Source organism: Amblyomma maculatum, unplaced genomic scaffold (genome assembly GCF_055883805.1).
Source record: "Amblyomma maculatum isolate TAMU_Amacu unplaced genomic scaffold, ASM5588380v1 scaffold_22, whole genome shotgun sequence".
NCBI lineage: Eukaryota > Metazoa > Arthropoda > Arachnida > Ixodida > Ixodidae > Amblyomma > Amblyomma maculatum.
Window position 1 is genome coordinate 2,196,004 of NW_028146747.1, and position 16,466 is coordinate 2,212,469.

At 47.9% G+C, this 16,466-nt stretch overlaps 1 protein-coding gene across 1 annotated transcript in view; it reads right to left on the reverse strand.

The window, feature by feature from the left end:
* Window positions 1–41: 41 nt before the first annotated feature.
* Window positions 42–16,466, reverse strand: part of LOC146171482 (kelch-like protein 8) — a 167,247-nt gene continuing 150,822 nt past the window's right edge. The window contains exon 10 of the mRNA XM_084586508.1: window positions 42–207. Within this exon, the coding sequence (XP_084442634.1) occupies window positions 75–207 (133 nt within the window). The 3' untranslated portion in view covers window positions 42–74. The remainder of the gene's footprint in view (window positions 208–16,466) is intronic.

Sequence of the window (16,466 nt, forward strand, 5' to 3'; positions counted from 1 at the left end):
TACACCCTCTCCATCACTGGAGATGCAAAGCTACAGTCGTGTTATGAAAGGGCTATGGTGTGCACGCTGACTAGCTAGCTCTCCTCATGGTCTCCACCACAGCTTTGGTCGTAGTTGTTGAGTGCTGCTAGTGCTGGTGTCGAACAACTGCAGTGGGCTGTGCCGGGCCCCGCTCTGCCTCCGTGGATGTTTGCCACAAGCTCCCACCTGCAATGAAGAGGGAGACTGTAATGTGGACGCGCATACTTGACCTGCACAATCAAGCATACTGTGCACGGTGGAGGCTTTGTGCAGGGTGAGCTGCAAGAATTGCAGTAGAATATCAATAAATTGCTTAAATGGAATTGCCTCGAACTGAACAAAAAACTGAATTGGTTTTGTGCTAAGACAATGTAAACAGCATTCCAATTGGAACTCAGACTATCGTGTAAACAACTACAGACAGGCCTGAAACAACTAGTTGGGCATGCACAGTAACTTATGTCAAAGCCCCGGTGGTTTTAGATTTTCTCATACAACACACTCGTTGCTTGTAGCTTTTTAGGTCAAGTGTTTATTAGGTGTTGCATGCGATGTTTGCAATTTAATCATTGAAGTAAAGCTAAGTATTGCTGATGGCAGTGCAGAAGTACCCACAAACTTGCATTAGGAAGAAAGAAATAGACTGATAGTGGTTGCTTCGTAAAACTTGTGAATTATGCCATTCATCATGTGCCTCATTCTTAATGAGGATACTCCAGGAGAAGCTGCGGCAGGCATTCACATTACATTTTGGTCTGGAATGAAAAAAAAAAACTGGTTTAGCTTCAGGTAAACCTAGTGTGAAGCGAAAACAAGCATTCACGTTAACATGGTATAAAGCTCTTTATTCAACAGAAGGTTTTTCTTTACTTATGACTAGGAAGAGACTCCGGTGACCCGCAAAGAAGTTAGTCTTGGTTTGAACTTTGCATCCTGAGAGTCCATGGCATGGCTGCGCACCTAACCAAGTCAAGGTTCTGTTTTCATATTTTTTTCTTGCATATTATACATTGATTTAAAGAAAGGCACAGCATCTCCTGACCTTCAAGGTTGTCCAAGGTGAAAACTTGCGTGGAGCTGACGGCTCACAAATTGGGGCCTTATGGACGTGCGCCAGCCCGAGCAGTCTGCATTGGATGCGCGGTGCTTGCTTTGTTTCAGAGCATAATTCCCGATATTCCTGCAAGCTGTGGTGTGGTTGGTTGCGCCACGAAGCACAGAAAAGAAAATCTCACCTGTTATCACATGTTAGGTTTTGGGGGAAGGAAGGCACAGTATAGATTTAGGTGAACACCACAAAATCGTGGATGCCCGCACTTAATTGGGTCAAGGTTCTGAAGGTCAAATTAGTGTCGCGAAGACCTGCATAGTCAAGGTCTCGCTTCCTTTGTCAATTGGTTAAGGTTAAAACCGTGCATACGCGACAGCTCGAACAATCTATGATAGTAATGCTTTTGCTTCAAAATTGGCGTATATGCCATAGCGTGGGTTTTTCTGCAGCATGGCACATGTTGTAACGAGTAGAATAAGACGGCAAACATTGACGGGATCAGTTCCACACACTACACTCAGCTTTGTCCTCTGACCTCGGTTCAGAGAGGTACGCGGCATTGCCCCCCCGACTCGACGCTGGGAGTGTCCTTAAACTAGATGCACACCGGAGAAGCAGGGAACACAAAGCTGCACACGCGCAAAAGATCGCTGCCTCTCATAATACGGTTTCATTCGCACTACGTGAACAGTTTCAGCACTTGAGCGCCGCCGTGTTGAAGGTCGTTGGTCCCAAGGAGCAACTTGTAAGTTACATTACTAAGACTCCAAAGGACCTCGTACGGGCCAAAGTAATGGCAAAGTAGCTTCTCGGAGAGTCCTCGATGGCGCACTGGTGTCCAGACCCATAAAATATCGCCAGGCTTAAGAAAGTCTCGGTGTCGGAGGGTGTACAGACAGGCATCGCGGTGCTGATGTTGAATACGGCACTGTGCGAGCTGGCGCGCTTCGGCTCGCTGCAGAAATATGCCGACGTCCGCATAGGCATTGATGGCATCGTCACAGTGACTTATGGGTAGCATAGCGTCCAGCATTGTGGTGACAGGACAACCGTAGACTAGCTGGAATGGCGCAAGACGTGTCATCTCCTGTTCAGCAGTATTGTATGCAAAAGTTGCATACGGAAGAACTTCATCCCACGTGCGATGTTCAACGTCGACGTACATAGAAATCGTCTGCAAGTGTTCTATTGAGGCGTTCAGTCAGTCCGTTCGTTTGCGGGTGGTAAGCGGTAGTCCTAAGATGACGTGTGGGTAAGACTGAAGAGAGCCTGCAATAGTTCGGCCGTAAAGGCTGCACCGTGGCGCAGTACGATGGTCTTAAGAAAAAACTGGGTTACTTCAACAGCAGTTGCACGGGAAAGTGGCTGTGTCTCGGCATATCGCCTTATTTATTACATACTGCAGGCCGTGAGGCCCAAGCAGGAGTGAATTAAAAACTTAAAAACAAATTATTACAGTGATCAGTAATATCAAAATACTAACAAAGCAGAGCACAAACAGCAAGATATTAAAAATGATAATAGCAGAGCGTGAAATTATGCTAAGCATGGTCATTCATCAGGTCAAGGGACTATTCAGGAGGCTGGCAAGCTGTTCCAATTATTAATGGTCTGGGGAAAGAGTTGAAATAAGCTAGACTTGTCAAAGTACTGGGTCAAAGAGGGTGGGAGTGTCTGGTTTGTCTGGTGTGCGATAGTATTGGGTACGGTGAAGGATTTATTCCAAGTTTATGATTAAAAAATGAAAATTTCAATCGAAAAAATTTTCGCCGGGACTGAAGGGTAGGTATTGAATCCAGTTGAATTAGCGCAGGACAGAGACAGTTCGACTGTACTGCGAAAACATGAATCTGACAGCTTTTCTTTGGATCCGCTCTAGTGCGTTTATGTTGGTAATAGTATATGGGTTCCATAAAATACAGGCATACTCTCTTATAAAGGTTTCGTATGGCCAACCTTTTAACTTGGAGGGGTGCATCCTCAGTAATGGAATCGGGAATTTTTCCTGATGCAATGAAGATTGCTAAAGTCTCAGTAATTTTTAAGGGAGGCAATAGAAACTTGCCAACTAATCGCCAACCAATATCCATCTTTCCAGTTTTTAGCAAAGCACTAGAAAAAATTCTATCTCTCAGAGTAACCAAGTTTTTCGAAATCCATAAAGTTATAACTACTGCGCAGTTTGGGTTTATGAAAGGCAAGTCCACGGAGATGGCCCTGTTAACGTTAAAGGAACATATTTTGCAAAATATAGACTATAGCAAGTTCACAGTAGCTCTTTTCGCGGACTTCAGTAAAGCTTTTTGACTGCCTTGACCACCAAATTCTAATCCAAAGGCTTGAAACATATGGAATTCGTGGGCGATGCTCAGACCCAATAAAATCTTGCCTTAAAAGTAGAGCTCAATTTGTAAACATACACCGATATAACTCGTCGCTTCTCCCAGTGAAATATGGCGTCCCGCAGGGCAGCGTACTAGGCCCAGTTTTTTTTAATGCCTTCATTAATGACATTGAAAGTATAGACAATAGAATTTATTATTTATGCCGATGATGGCACTTTGTTAATTTCTGGTTTTAACATGAATGATTTAGTACTGAAGTCCAACGAGGTTTTGGAAAAATTGTCAAGATAGTCAAGACAAAATCGACTTAGAATTATTGCTGGCAAAACAAAAGCAATTTTTTGCGCAAGGAATAAGAAAGTGCCAGCTAACATTTCCTTTCAGCTCGATCACCAAGAAATAGAAATTGTTCACGACCATAAAATTCTTGGAGTATATTTTTCGTCCAACTTAAGCTGGGACACTCGCATTGGTTACCTAAGCAAGAAATTATCTTCGATAACTGAAGTTTTATCACGCTATCGCAGCGTACTAACTGAAAAAAATCTTAATCTATCAAGCTTTGTTTGCTTCCTATTGATCTTCCGGCACCTTAGTTTGGTCACGGCCGGTCTCGAGGGAGAGAGCGCGCGCTCTTTCTTACGGCCTTCTCAATCGCTGCGTGAACAATGGGAACTTATCTCCTTGAGGTACGCTCTCCGCCGCCGCAAGGGGCGCGACCTGCTCACTGTTCGCTCCGCATCTGCTTCAGTGGCGGCGGGTGGCTTTTGACTGGTTTCGCGCTGTCGCCCGCGGGTTTCGTGGTGACTGCAGCTTCTAAATGAAATATTACCGAAGGTAGATGCTGCAGCGGCATTCTGTCAGCGGGCTACACACGTGAATAGAGTCTGTATATTAAAAAACACTGTCGCTCAGCAAACGTTCGACAAGCATATGACATGTATTGCGGCATGGTATCTACTTTTCATTTTAATCTGAACTTTTTCCCAAGCCTGTACAAGAAGATGAATAAAAAAAATGAATGAGCAGTGATCACATCGAAGCTTCTTCAAGGCAAACATAACAGCAACAATGGCTAAACAGTCTTTCAGCGCTAGATGAGAAACCATCGAGGTAACACCGAAGATGAAAATAATTTTATAAAAATGTAATGTAAGTTGCACAATGCTTACATGACATAAAAATGCTTTTAAGTTTTGTTATCAATTTTGATATAATTTATAGACCAGCAAATGTTTTATGTTGTATTATAAACATTATTTTAATTTTGCAAATAAATGTTGGTTTAATGAAATGTTTACATGATATGATTATTTCATGAAAAAAACAGGAAATCTATTTCAAGCACTAATTCCTAGCAATATTTTCTTTTTCTAGTATGTTTTTGAACTAATAGTTCCTTGTAACTATCTGTGTAGTAATGCCTGCCTTAGAGAGCAGTCGCTGCCCCATTATTTTGGTAGAATGCTTTGCTTATTACACATTCGCCACTGTTACTCAAGGTACACTCCTCAATAATGGATATAAAAGCTTTTCTTTGTGCTATTTATTCAGGAGTTGTATGTCGCGCTGTATTGCGTAGTTGTGTACCGTCACCAATGGTAGGCTACATGCTCGTGCAGGGTTGTTTTATCATTTTCAAGAACGCTAGAATAATGCTGCATATATATATATATATATATATGTATATATATATATATATATATATATATATATATGCAGCATTCCATGTGAGAAATTTCTCAGAATCCTTCTTGTCAATTATGCTAAGAAAGTGACAGACAGGAACGAAAGGCCAGCTCCTTATGTGCACAAACCGTCCAGAAAGATTTTGAGACTAATTTTCTAGCCGCATGTACCGTTTTGATGAATGAGTGCAATGTGTTAACTTTGAAGGGCATTTTTTTTATTGCCGCTCTTTTCAATTATGCACATCTGTTTATGCCCATTTCCTTGATTAAATGTTTTTTTACCACTGTATTAAACTGACTACGACTGTCTACGTGTGCGTCAGCCGCGAGACTACGTATAGATCTGTCTTTCAACCTAGTGATTTGTTTTAAACGAAGCTAGAATAGCCCACTTCACTAGACAACTGAAATTTATACTGTATGCGTAACTTTTTGTTCCTTACTCTGAATCTGAGACGTGCTATGAATTTTCCTCAGTGCCTCTTTTGCTCTAAACGAAACCGGCAGCGGTTGACAGAATATCCACCGAACTGTTTGCCATGCACTAGCGTCAGGTCGCGCTATACCTGCTTAGAGCTTTCAAAGGCACACTGCATAAAATGGTTCATATAGTTTTGTGAAAAATTTAGGGGCAAAAAGTGTTGATGTAAGTGCACCCGAAACTTCATTCGACCGTGCGCGACAGCACTGACGAAGGCGCGCGCGCATTGACTATTTTATTGCTCATACACGATAAATCAGACGCTGATTATGGCTTCTTCCTATAAGCCATAAGAGGTGAAATATCAGGACCTGCCGGTTGCAACCGATGCGGGCGGAGCGAAGAGCGAGCGCGCGTTTCCCTTGCGCTTGAACGGCTGTAGCGGAGGAGCAGCAGTGGGGCGGTGGCGACCCCACCGAGGCGCGGCGGGCGGTGGAAACAGACCCCATTGGAGAGGCCGTAAGAGAAGAGAGAAACGCGCTCTCCCTCGAGACCGGCCGTGGTTTGGTGTGCAACCACAAAAGGTAATTTAAACAGGCTTTTCATGATACAAAAACGAATACTAATTCGTCACATTGGAAATATAGAATGTATTTCCAGTACAAGAAATGCCTCTCGGTTATATGAAATTGTATCTGTAGAACGCATTTATGAATTCCGACTGCTAAAAACATACTATTTTTCCTCTCCTGATATTAGAAACTACATGGCATCACTGGCAAGCTTATAACGCCGAAATACTAATATACCCACCAGAAATCTGGATGTACGGGAAATTCCACGATTCCGTACCTTTTACAAGCTCCAATCTTTGGCTCACAATCTACCAGCAATACTGAACAAATTTCTGCACATAGTAATCCCTAATCGAAAAGAGCTCAGGTCTTTGTTTTTAGAGCAATGAAATTCCTGTTTGCTGTTTTTTTTAAGCAATAAAATTCGTTTGCTGTTTTTATTTTTTTATTTATTTTTTTAGATCAAACAACTCATGAGTTGAAGCTACTGAATTTGTTTCACTTTCTTTTCCTTTTGTCATCCCGGATGTGAATTTCGTGTTTTGAACTGTAAGATCGGGGCCGGCTGCTGAGCGGGTGTTGAGCTCGTGCAGCGCTACCCGTACCACTGACATGGTAATGTCTCGGTCGAGCCACGCGTTGGGCAGCACCCCCTATGGCGGGTGGGTTTCCGTTGGCGTGTGTGGCAGATACTTTTGCTTCCAGGGCCTTGATAACGACGTCTTTTCCTTGTTGTTGTGTGGCGGTGTGTGTGAGGCAGGCCAGGCGATCGCGCTGGTATGACTTGGTCTTAGTTTCGTTTAGGAGGTGTCGAAGTAGGTTCATTCCATGTGCAACCACGATGTAATTGCCCGTCAGCTCGGTTGCAGATTTCGTTCCACTGCTGACGGCACAGGACATTGCAGTGATGTTGAATGGCCCTGTTTAAGTCGGCCACCTTCTTTTTCAATTTGCAATTTAGCCGTTGCCGCTTCCAGCGCGCCTGTATCGAACGTTCGGCCTCGATCAAATGGGCCAAACGACTGTCCATAGCTATGACGTCCTCGTCTGTTTTAATGGTCTTGATGGCCGAGTGCACTGCATCGCAGAGCTCTGCAGACCAGGTTTCAATGTCTGTGATGTCTTGCGGTGTGGTTGGTCGTCCCTTACGGAAACCGTTCGAGTCCGTGTAATGGTCTTGCCCCGAAATTGATGGGGATCGTAATTTCGAGGATGTAGCGGTCACTGCCCAGGTCAACGCCGGTCTTGCGCCAGTTATTTTGCCAGTGTCGTCGTTCTTGATGAATGTAAGGTCTGGTGTGGCGTCTCGTGCTACGGAATTGCCGATTCGGGTAGGATGACTGGGATCCGTGATCAGGGTACAGTCGTGGTCCAGGGTATCCTGTAGTAGGTCCCGTCCCTTTGCCGTGTCTTTCACGTAACCCCACGCTCGATGGGAGGCGTTGAAGTCTCCTCCAATCAGCAAAGTGTTGCATTTGGCTTAGGTGCTGGCTGTATGTAGCAGGGTCTTGAATTTCTGTTTGGTACTTGGGGTTACTGTAGATGTAAGCTATGAACAGGCTTTCCGTTGTTTGCTTGGAATGATTTCGGTGAATGTGTATTCCACCCTGCTGCAGCCTTGTCTGAGCTGATGTTCAATAAACGTGAGCCCTTTGCGGACGAATGTGCAGACGCCTCGTCCCTCCGCTGGGCTAACGTGAGCGCGATACCCAGCGAGGATTGGGTTCGCCGTTACCGTGGTGATGTGTTGTTGCAGCACTGCTCTCTTGTTGTTGTAACTGTGGCAGTTCCACTGCCAGACCGTAAGGCCCGGTAACGATCCTATTGTGGCTTGGGGCTGGGGCATGGTTGTGATGGAGTTGAGGTTTGCGTCTGTTTTTGTAGATATGGGTGGTTCGCGAATTGCTCAGCAAAGATGGGGCTGCATACTATGGGCTTGACGGTTTGTTCAATGAAGTCGAAGCGCTCTTGTATGGTTCCGTAGAACGGGGGGATTAGTTCCGCCAGCCGCGCCAGGCGTTGGTCAGTGACGGCAGCCGTGTCGGCGACAGTATTGCGGAGACGAAGGGGACGCTCTAGGCTTCGGTTTCAGCGCAGTTAAATCGGGTCTGATGATTTTCAACGGCTCAACTGATCAGGGTCTTAAAATACAAGGCCATGAAATACCTAGAGTAGCAGAATATAAATATCTGGGGGTATGGGTAAACGAACGATTGGCATACATTGGAAAGCATGAGCAATCACTCAAGGCCGAAGGGCGAAGGAATTCTGGGATAATGAAGCATAAGGCATTGTGGGGATACAATAGGTGTGAGGATTTTAGGGGTATTTGGAAAGGAATTATGGTGATCGGACTTACTTTCGGAAATGCGGTTTTGCCTAAATGCCTAAAATCAGAGGTACAGTCGACATTAGAAACAAATCAGAGATCCGTTGGACGATTAGCACTAGGTGCCCACGGCAGAACTACAAATGAGGCGGTACAGGGAGATATGGGCTGGGCATCTTTCGAAGTGCGGGAAGCTCAGAGTAAAATATTATATGAGGAACGCCTGAGGAAATTGGACAGTAACAGATGGGCAGCTAAAGTATTTAAATACCTGTACTTAAAAAGCGTTGACTCACAATGGAGGAAAAACTAACTAGTAAGTATGCTAGTCACAAGGACGGAGAAATAAAGAGCACTAAGCAACAGGTGAAAAACACAGAAGTTAAAAATTGGATAAATTCGATGGAAAAGAAACAGAGTGTGGAATTATACCGAAAGTGGAAAATGCAGATTAGTAAGGAAGATTTCTTTGATAACTCGAGGCAGTGCCCTACTTTTTGAAGCTAGATCAGGGTGCCTTAGAGCACGCAGCTACAAAAAGAAATTTAACAATGGAGATGACGCATGTGCTGTATGTGGTAACTCCAGTGAAACAATTGACCATATTATACTCGAATGTAATGGTATCCATCCGGAAGTTGATGCAGGCGCAATCACTGTTCCTGAAGCTCTGGGGTTTAGAGATAACAGTGGCCGGGTGAATAAGCCGGCGGTGGAAACTAGCAAAAAACGACTGGAAGATTGGTGGCTTAAAAGCAGAGAAGTGACATAATGTTAGTAATGTAGGAACAAAAATTTAGTAAATAGAATGATGGTTTAGTTAACCATTCTAAATCAATAATTAAGATATAGGGAGAAAAATGAGCATGATAGTTACTGCTACCACCCCATTTCAAAGGGGACGCTCCTATATTCCATCCATCCATCCATCTTTAGCGCCCTCCATGGAGACCCCGTCAAAACCTCCGCGCAGTGCGGCCGCGTCGTCTGCTCCCCGCCGCATAGAAAAGCATGCTGTCGTCTGCTCCGCGGTGCTTTCCAGCACGTGTTTGCGCGCGCGCGCTCGGTTGTTTCTCTCCTCCTCCGGTCGCATTCTGGCCGCCGTCGCGCTCCAACAAAGGGGGCAAGAAAAAAAAAAAAAAAAAAAAAAAAACCGAGTGAAAAACTGACGGCGCGCTTTTTCGCAAAACTCGTGAAAGTTTTTCTTCTTCTCTCTTTCGTGTTGAAACGATGGTTGCGTTTTTTTTTTTCTTTAGGTATCTCGTACCGGCTCTATCTCGCACCTCTGTTTGTAACTGGCGGTGCCGCAGCAGCCATCGCGGAACCAAGTCGGCCTCAAGAAACAGATATATGTCATTAATGCCATCACTCGGCGCTTATAAAGGGAAAACACATACGTTAATCGTTCTATCCTCATACGCGATCCTGCTTCAGGAGCTCAAAACTGCGCATTTGCTAGAGGAGATAACAACTAGGGATTGCACAGCGTAGCTGTGGAATTAAGAAGACAAAGGTTTACTTCGAGAGATGTCCCCGCCTGCATGAAAAGTCGTCAGGCATTTACTCGCTCTTCGTCTCGCGGAGAGAGGAAACTGCCGAAAAAATGGCATGCCTTGGCTTCTCGTCAGTGATCCAGGTCGTTAAGAAGCCTCTCATCATTAAAGGTAGATAAGTCATTGATTTCGGATGGCAGCGCCACAGCAGCGAACTCCCCCTGACCGCTGTCAGCAGGAACCAAAGGGTAAGGCGGCATGCTTTGTGCCTTTGTAGGGAACGCGTCCTAAACGCGCCGAAAGCAGGCACCACGGCGCCGGCAGAATCGCCTAAAACGTCTGTCACCAGAGTTGAATAGGCCACTTTGAAGTGAGCAGTCACAAATGGAAAGGAAGCTTCCCAACCAGCGCCCGGAGCACTCGTCGCTGAGTACACGCGTATCAAATCTCAACGAGAAGGCTGGACCCTTCATTCTCTGAACAACATGGAAGAGACATCAAGAAGTGCCGCCTCAAGTCCTTCAAAATACCTGGCGCTTGCCTCTGCCTTCGAGTACCGAATTCGCGTTCATTTTTTTTTTTTTTTGTCTGAGCCTGCCAACAAGCGCTCTTTGAAAACAATATCCGCGGCGATCAATTATAATTTCTCTTTCGAAAGCACCGCTAAAAAGCGTGCCTCCGGCCAGCCTCTATGTCAGCCGGAGCACAGAAAAAAGCAAAAATAAGAAACACCACTGGCAAAGAGCGCCGGCTTTGCGCGCAATCCGGCCTACACATTCAAAGATATTGTAATTTTTTGTCAAAACTCGCGTCGCAAATACCCTAACCCCTGCAAAGGGTTAGGAAAAGTGAACAAGAGGCTGCTCCTGCGCCTCTTCACTAACACAATGCTGTGCCCGGCAGTAAACATTTTGACTCCCAATTCACTGGACAGTGCCAGTACTGTGGGGAGGTGGCTGACACCTACCGCATGGTATGGGCCTGCCAACAAAACCCATCCCTTTCTCCCATCCCTAACCCTTCCCGGGAGGACTGGGAGGCGACCCTGCTTGGCTGCTGCGACCTACATGCCTTAACGCGGCGTGCGCGGGCGGCGGCAATCGCCAATGGGGTCCCTGACTATAGGTCTCCACCCAGTATTATAAGGCCGAAGCCCTTAAGGCTCCGCGTCAAACCTCCCAATATGAAATAAACGTTTTCACCACCACAGACGCACGACCATCCCCCCTCGTCCTCATTCTCCTTCTCCCGCTCCGCTTGCACGTGCGGCTGCCTGTAGCACGCGCTCCTGAGCGAGCGGGCTGCGCAGACTCCGCAGACAGCCGCACGCAGCGCGGGTGCAAATGCGCGTAGGTTTTGTAGTTCCTCTCCGCTTCGCTGGCAACCAAGCGCTGGCGTCGCGGAGCAAACTCCAGCTTTGGTTCCCTATAAGCAAGCACGATGGGTCACCGGCGCAGGAGCATTGCATCGACGTTCCAGATAGGCATAGAAACCCTGTACAATGTAAAAGAAGGGCTTGATTAACGCCATGCTCTCGCCAGGCCCACCGTGCCCACTGAAGGTGAAGTGCGGTGAAGACAGTCCTTTAAGTAGACACCGGTCGGTGACGTCATGAATCCCACGGGAGGAGCGGTCGGCAGCATCACGGTTCCATGGCTGCCATGATGAAGTTGAAGATGTCCCGGATCATCGCCGATCGCGCAAATGTCAAGCTCTATGGTTGGCACGTGCAAGGAAGTTGGTTGATATAAGCACGATGAGTCACCGGCGCAGGAGCATTGCATCGACGTTCCAGATAGGCATAGAAAGAAACCCTGTACAAAGTAAAAGAAGGGCTTGATTAAAGCTATGCTCTCGCCAGGCCCACTGAAGGTAAAGCGGTGAAGACAGTCCTTTAAGTAGACACCGGTCGGTGACGTCATGAATCCCACGGGAGGAGCGGTCGGCAGCATCACGGTTCCATGGCTGCCATGATGAAGATGAAGACGTCCCAGATCATCGCCGATCGCGCAAATGTCAAGCTCTATTGTTGGCACGTGCAAGGAAGTTGATTGATATAAGCACGATGGGTCACCGGCGCAGGAGCATTGCATCGACGTTCCAGATAGGCATAGAAAGAAACCCTGTGCAAAGTAAAATAAGGGCTTGATTAACGCCATGCTCTCGCCAGGCCAACCGTGCCCACTAGTAGTCCGTCGCCACTACTATCCACCTGTTCACTGATACGGGTGTTGGGAAAAGCCCCAGAAGATCCATGCCCACTTGGTGGAAAGGGGCTGTCGGCGGAGGTATCGGTTGAAGAAGCCCTACAGGTTTCAGCGGAGGTGTCTTTCGCCGCTGGCAATCTCGGCAGGTTTTCACGTAGTGCTGGACTGAAGGCAGCAACTTAGGTCAATAGTACTTTTGTCGAATGCGTGCTAATGTTCGCGTGACAACCAATTGACGAGCCGAAGGCTCACCGTGGCATGCATGCAAGATTTGTGGCCAGAGGCCGGATGGCACAACGAAAAGAAAGGTTTCCTTGTTGTGCTGAAAATTTCTCTCTTATAGGACGCGATTGCGAATGCTGTAGGAGGATAAACCCCGTGCGAAAGCACGTCGGACAGCTACATCAAGGCCTTCAAGATGCTCAATAAGCGGGCGTAAACCGGTGTCAGCCCGTTGTCGCTGGGCCATGTCGGTGGTCGTGACTACATCAAGAAACGGGAAGTCTTCGGAGTTGGGACGGGTAGCATCAATTGGCGCACGGGACAAGCAATCGGCGTCGTTGTGCTTACGGCCGCACCTGTATACAACCAATATGTCGTATTCTTGGGGACGGAGGCTCCACCTTGTAAGCCGTCCAAAGGGGTCTTTGAGGCTGGCTAGCCACCATAACGAATGGTGGTCACACAGCTCTGAATGGGCGGCCGTAATGGTAGGGTCAGAACGTGGTTATCGCCCAAACTACCGCGAGACGTTCCTTTTCCGTGGTTGAGTAGTTTGCATGTGCTTTTAAAAGAGCGACTCGCGTAAGCGATAAGTTTCTCCTTGCCATCTTGCCAATGAATCAGAACGCACCGAGTTCAAAATTACTGGCATCAGTATGAATATCCGTAGCAGCGTTATCATCAAAATGGGCAAATATCGGGGTGACCCGCAGTCGCCGGCGTAGCTCGTTGAAGGCATCTTCTTAATCATCTTGCCATGCAAAAGGAACATTGTCTCTGGTAAGAAGCGTAAGATGCTCGGCATTCACCGAAAAATTCTCTACGAAATGCCTGTAATAGGCACAAAGCCCCAAAAACCTTCTAACGGACTTTTTGTCGGTTGGGCGCGGGAGGTTTTTCGCAGCAGCAGTGTTGTCGGGATCTGGTTTCGCGCCCTCAGCGCTAATAACATGGCCAAGAAAGCGGAGCTTCTGGAATCCGAAATGGCATTTTTGTGGTTTTACTGTCAATTGGGCTGAACGCAGCGCCTGTAGGACCATTCGCAGCCGGTCGAGGTGCTCCTCGAAACTAGCCGCAAAAATGACATCGTCGAGATACACTAGGCACGCTTGCCACTTCAGTCCAGAGAGAACGGTGTCCATCATTCGCTGGAAGGTTGCTGGCGCAGAACAGAGACCGAAAGGAAGCACTTCAAATTCATAAAGGCCGTCGGGGGTGACGAACGCTGTTTTCTCTCTGTCCCTTTCGTCCACTTCTATCTGGCAGTAGCCATTCTTGAGGTCAGGCGATGAGAAATGTTCGGCATTGCGTAACCGGTCCAATGCGTCGTCGATACGCGGGAGCGGGTATATCGCACCGTTGGTATGTAAGAAGTCCAAGCCGAGTATGACGTCTCGCGAACAGTGGGGAAGAACAACAGTCACCAACACAAATCCGTCAATTGCAAATCTCGCAGCGCATCTTCCAGCCGGGGTAATAAGGTGCCCCCCAGCCGTGTGAATCTGAGGCCCAGTCCACTCGGTTAAAACTTTCTTCAGTTTCTTAGCTAGCCCACTGCTCATAACTGAATAGTCCGCTCCCGTATCAACTAACGCAGTGTTGTGGGTGCCACTGACGACAGCGCCCCAAGCTGCAAGCTAACCAGGCGGACCGCCGGGAGACCCCGGCATGGGCGACCGCGCCAAGCAGAGTGGAAACGGGCGCCATTACCTGATGTATAAATAAACGGTTTTGCTTGTTATACCGGCTACGTCTACCACATGGTGGCAGCGGTGGGATAATCAACGCAGCGTGACGCCCAGAAGGACAGCGAGCCCAACGTAAGCGGCCGCAGCACCATGCCAGACACTCGCGGCGCGAACGAAGAACGCGCGAGTGGCACTCCGGGAATGACGTTCAACCCGCTCGCCGTGGAATTGCCGACAGAGCTCGATTTCCGCAAGCCCGAAGATTGGACACGATGGCACCGCAGGTGGGAACGCTACCGACTCATCTCCGGTCTGACAGGACAGGACGAGAGGACGCAAATCAACACATTACTCTATGCCATGGGCGAAGAAGCGGAGGACGTGCTCGCTGCTTTGAAACTGACAGACGAACAGATTGCATCATACTCCGCCGTGGTGAGTGCTTTTGAAAAGCATTTCCTACCTGGAAAGAATGTCGTCTATGAGAGAGCGCGATTTAACTCTCGGAAACAAGAGCAGCATAAAAACGTCGATGCATTTGCGACTGAACTGTTCAACATGGCCGAAAGATGCGATTACGGAACCCTCAAAGACGAACTGATTCGGGACAAGCTCATGGTCGGCTTTCGAGACGTAAAACTCAGCGAGAGCCTGCAGCTTGACGCAGAACTCACTCTCGAAAAAGCAATCACGGCTGCCCGCAATTCAGGGAGCGTGAAACTTCAACACAAGGAAATTCTCTCCATCGAACAGCCAGCTCTCGACATGAGAGAAGTTCGCGGCCAGACAAACGTCAAAACTCGCCAGAACGAAGCGAAGGTGCCTTTCAAGTCGCGCCCTAAACGTAGACACAAGACGGGAGACGCTGCAAGTGGTGTGGTGGTGTGCGTGACCACACGAAGACACAGTGTCCCGCGATAGACAAGACGTGCAACCAATGTGGGAAAAAAGGCCACTACGCCCGCGTCTACATGTCTAAGCCGAAGGACGGGACCTGGAGTATCCGACAACGACCAAAAGATCTCGGAGAGCTATATCTAGGCGAAGTCAAAGTGGGAGTGAACACGCCGTGGAGGATTACTGCTACCGTGAACAACTTGCCTTTTAGCTTCAAGGTCGACACTGGCGCGGATGTGACTGCAATCGCACACGACCAGTACGACGGAACCGGCATGGGCGACCGCGCCAAGCATAGCGAAAACGGGCGCCATTACCTGATGTATAAATAAACAGTTTTGCTTGTTATACCGGCTACGTCTATGGCAAGGATTTCGTCTAGCTCAAGAGGGCGCTGTAGAATCCCAAGTGATTCTATAGCTGGTCGACTGAGCAGCGGTTCTTTTAATTCATCATCAAAGGATGATGAATTAAACTGCTTCTTGGACTGCAGTGTTGCGCCAGGTGACTGTTGCATCGATGTAGTCAACAGTGTCTATCGCTGTCTGGCCTGGGCCTATCAACAGCTGTTGCGTTGATTTAAGGGTCCCATTAGAAACCAGTATGTCCAAAGCTGCGCACCCGGTTCATCGTTACACGACCCCGTCTGATAGCCGTTATCCTGTAAGAAGCGTGATGGAGGATGTTCGGCAGTTCGCTCGTCAGCGGCCTCACCTCCGCAGGTCGCTGTTACTAGTTTTCCCGACGGCTCGGGGAGCGGGGACTCGGCGACCGGCCAGTACGGTGTGTAGAGGGACGTGGACTCAGGGAAGGATAACGCCCAGTCGAAAAAAACTACAGAAACTTTCTGACATTACGACAGAATTTGTGTGCGGCTTTTGACGGGAAACCTGTTGTGACAACCGAACATTCTGTCGTAAAATCGGAAATTTCTGTCGTTACAACAGAAAAGTGCTACAGAAGTACAGACAACAAAAATATACTACAGAAAAACTACAGAACTACAGGATATTTTGTCGTATTTTCTACACAGTTCTGTAGGTTTTTTCGACTGGGCGGGAAGAGGTAATGACGCGGGACCCATAGTGTGGGGCATTTGGGGGATCTGCATACGCCAACAAGTACTTCTCGATTTCGCGTGGTCATTCACCATCCCGAGGACACCGTGCACGCGGATGAAAACCACGAAGGCCGGCGCGGCGGTACGGACAGAACCTCAGCATGTGACCGGCCTCACCACGCTGGTCAGGGGCACGCCAGATGTTAGTCTTTCGAAACCGTGTCTCCGCTAGAAGAGGAGGACAGCGCGGGCTTGGATCAAGCGTTGGGGGGTTCATTCTGGCTCTGAGAGATTCGTACTCACTATGGTGCTGGTTTGGATGAGGCACTTGCTCGCTCTTGGAGAATCGCGCAGGGTATGCTGCCGAAGCACGGATGCGTACGTAGGCACACTCGGTGGCGGTGGCTGCACAGCAGTCACAGACGGCTCCGGTACGACTCGCCTAACTTCCTCACGAACGACCTCC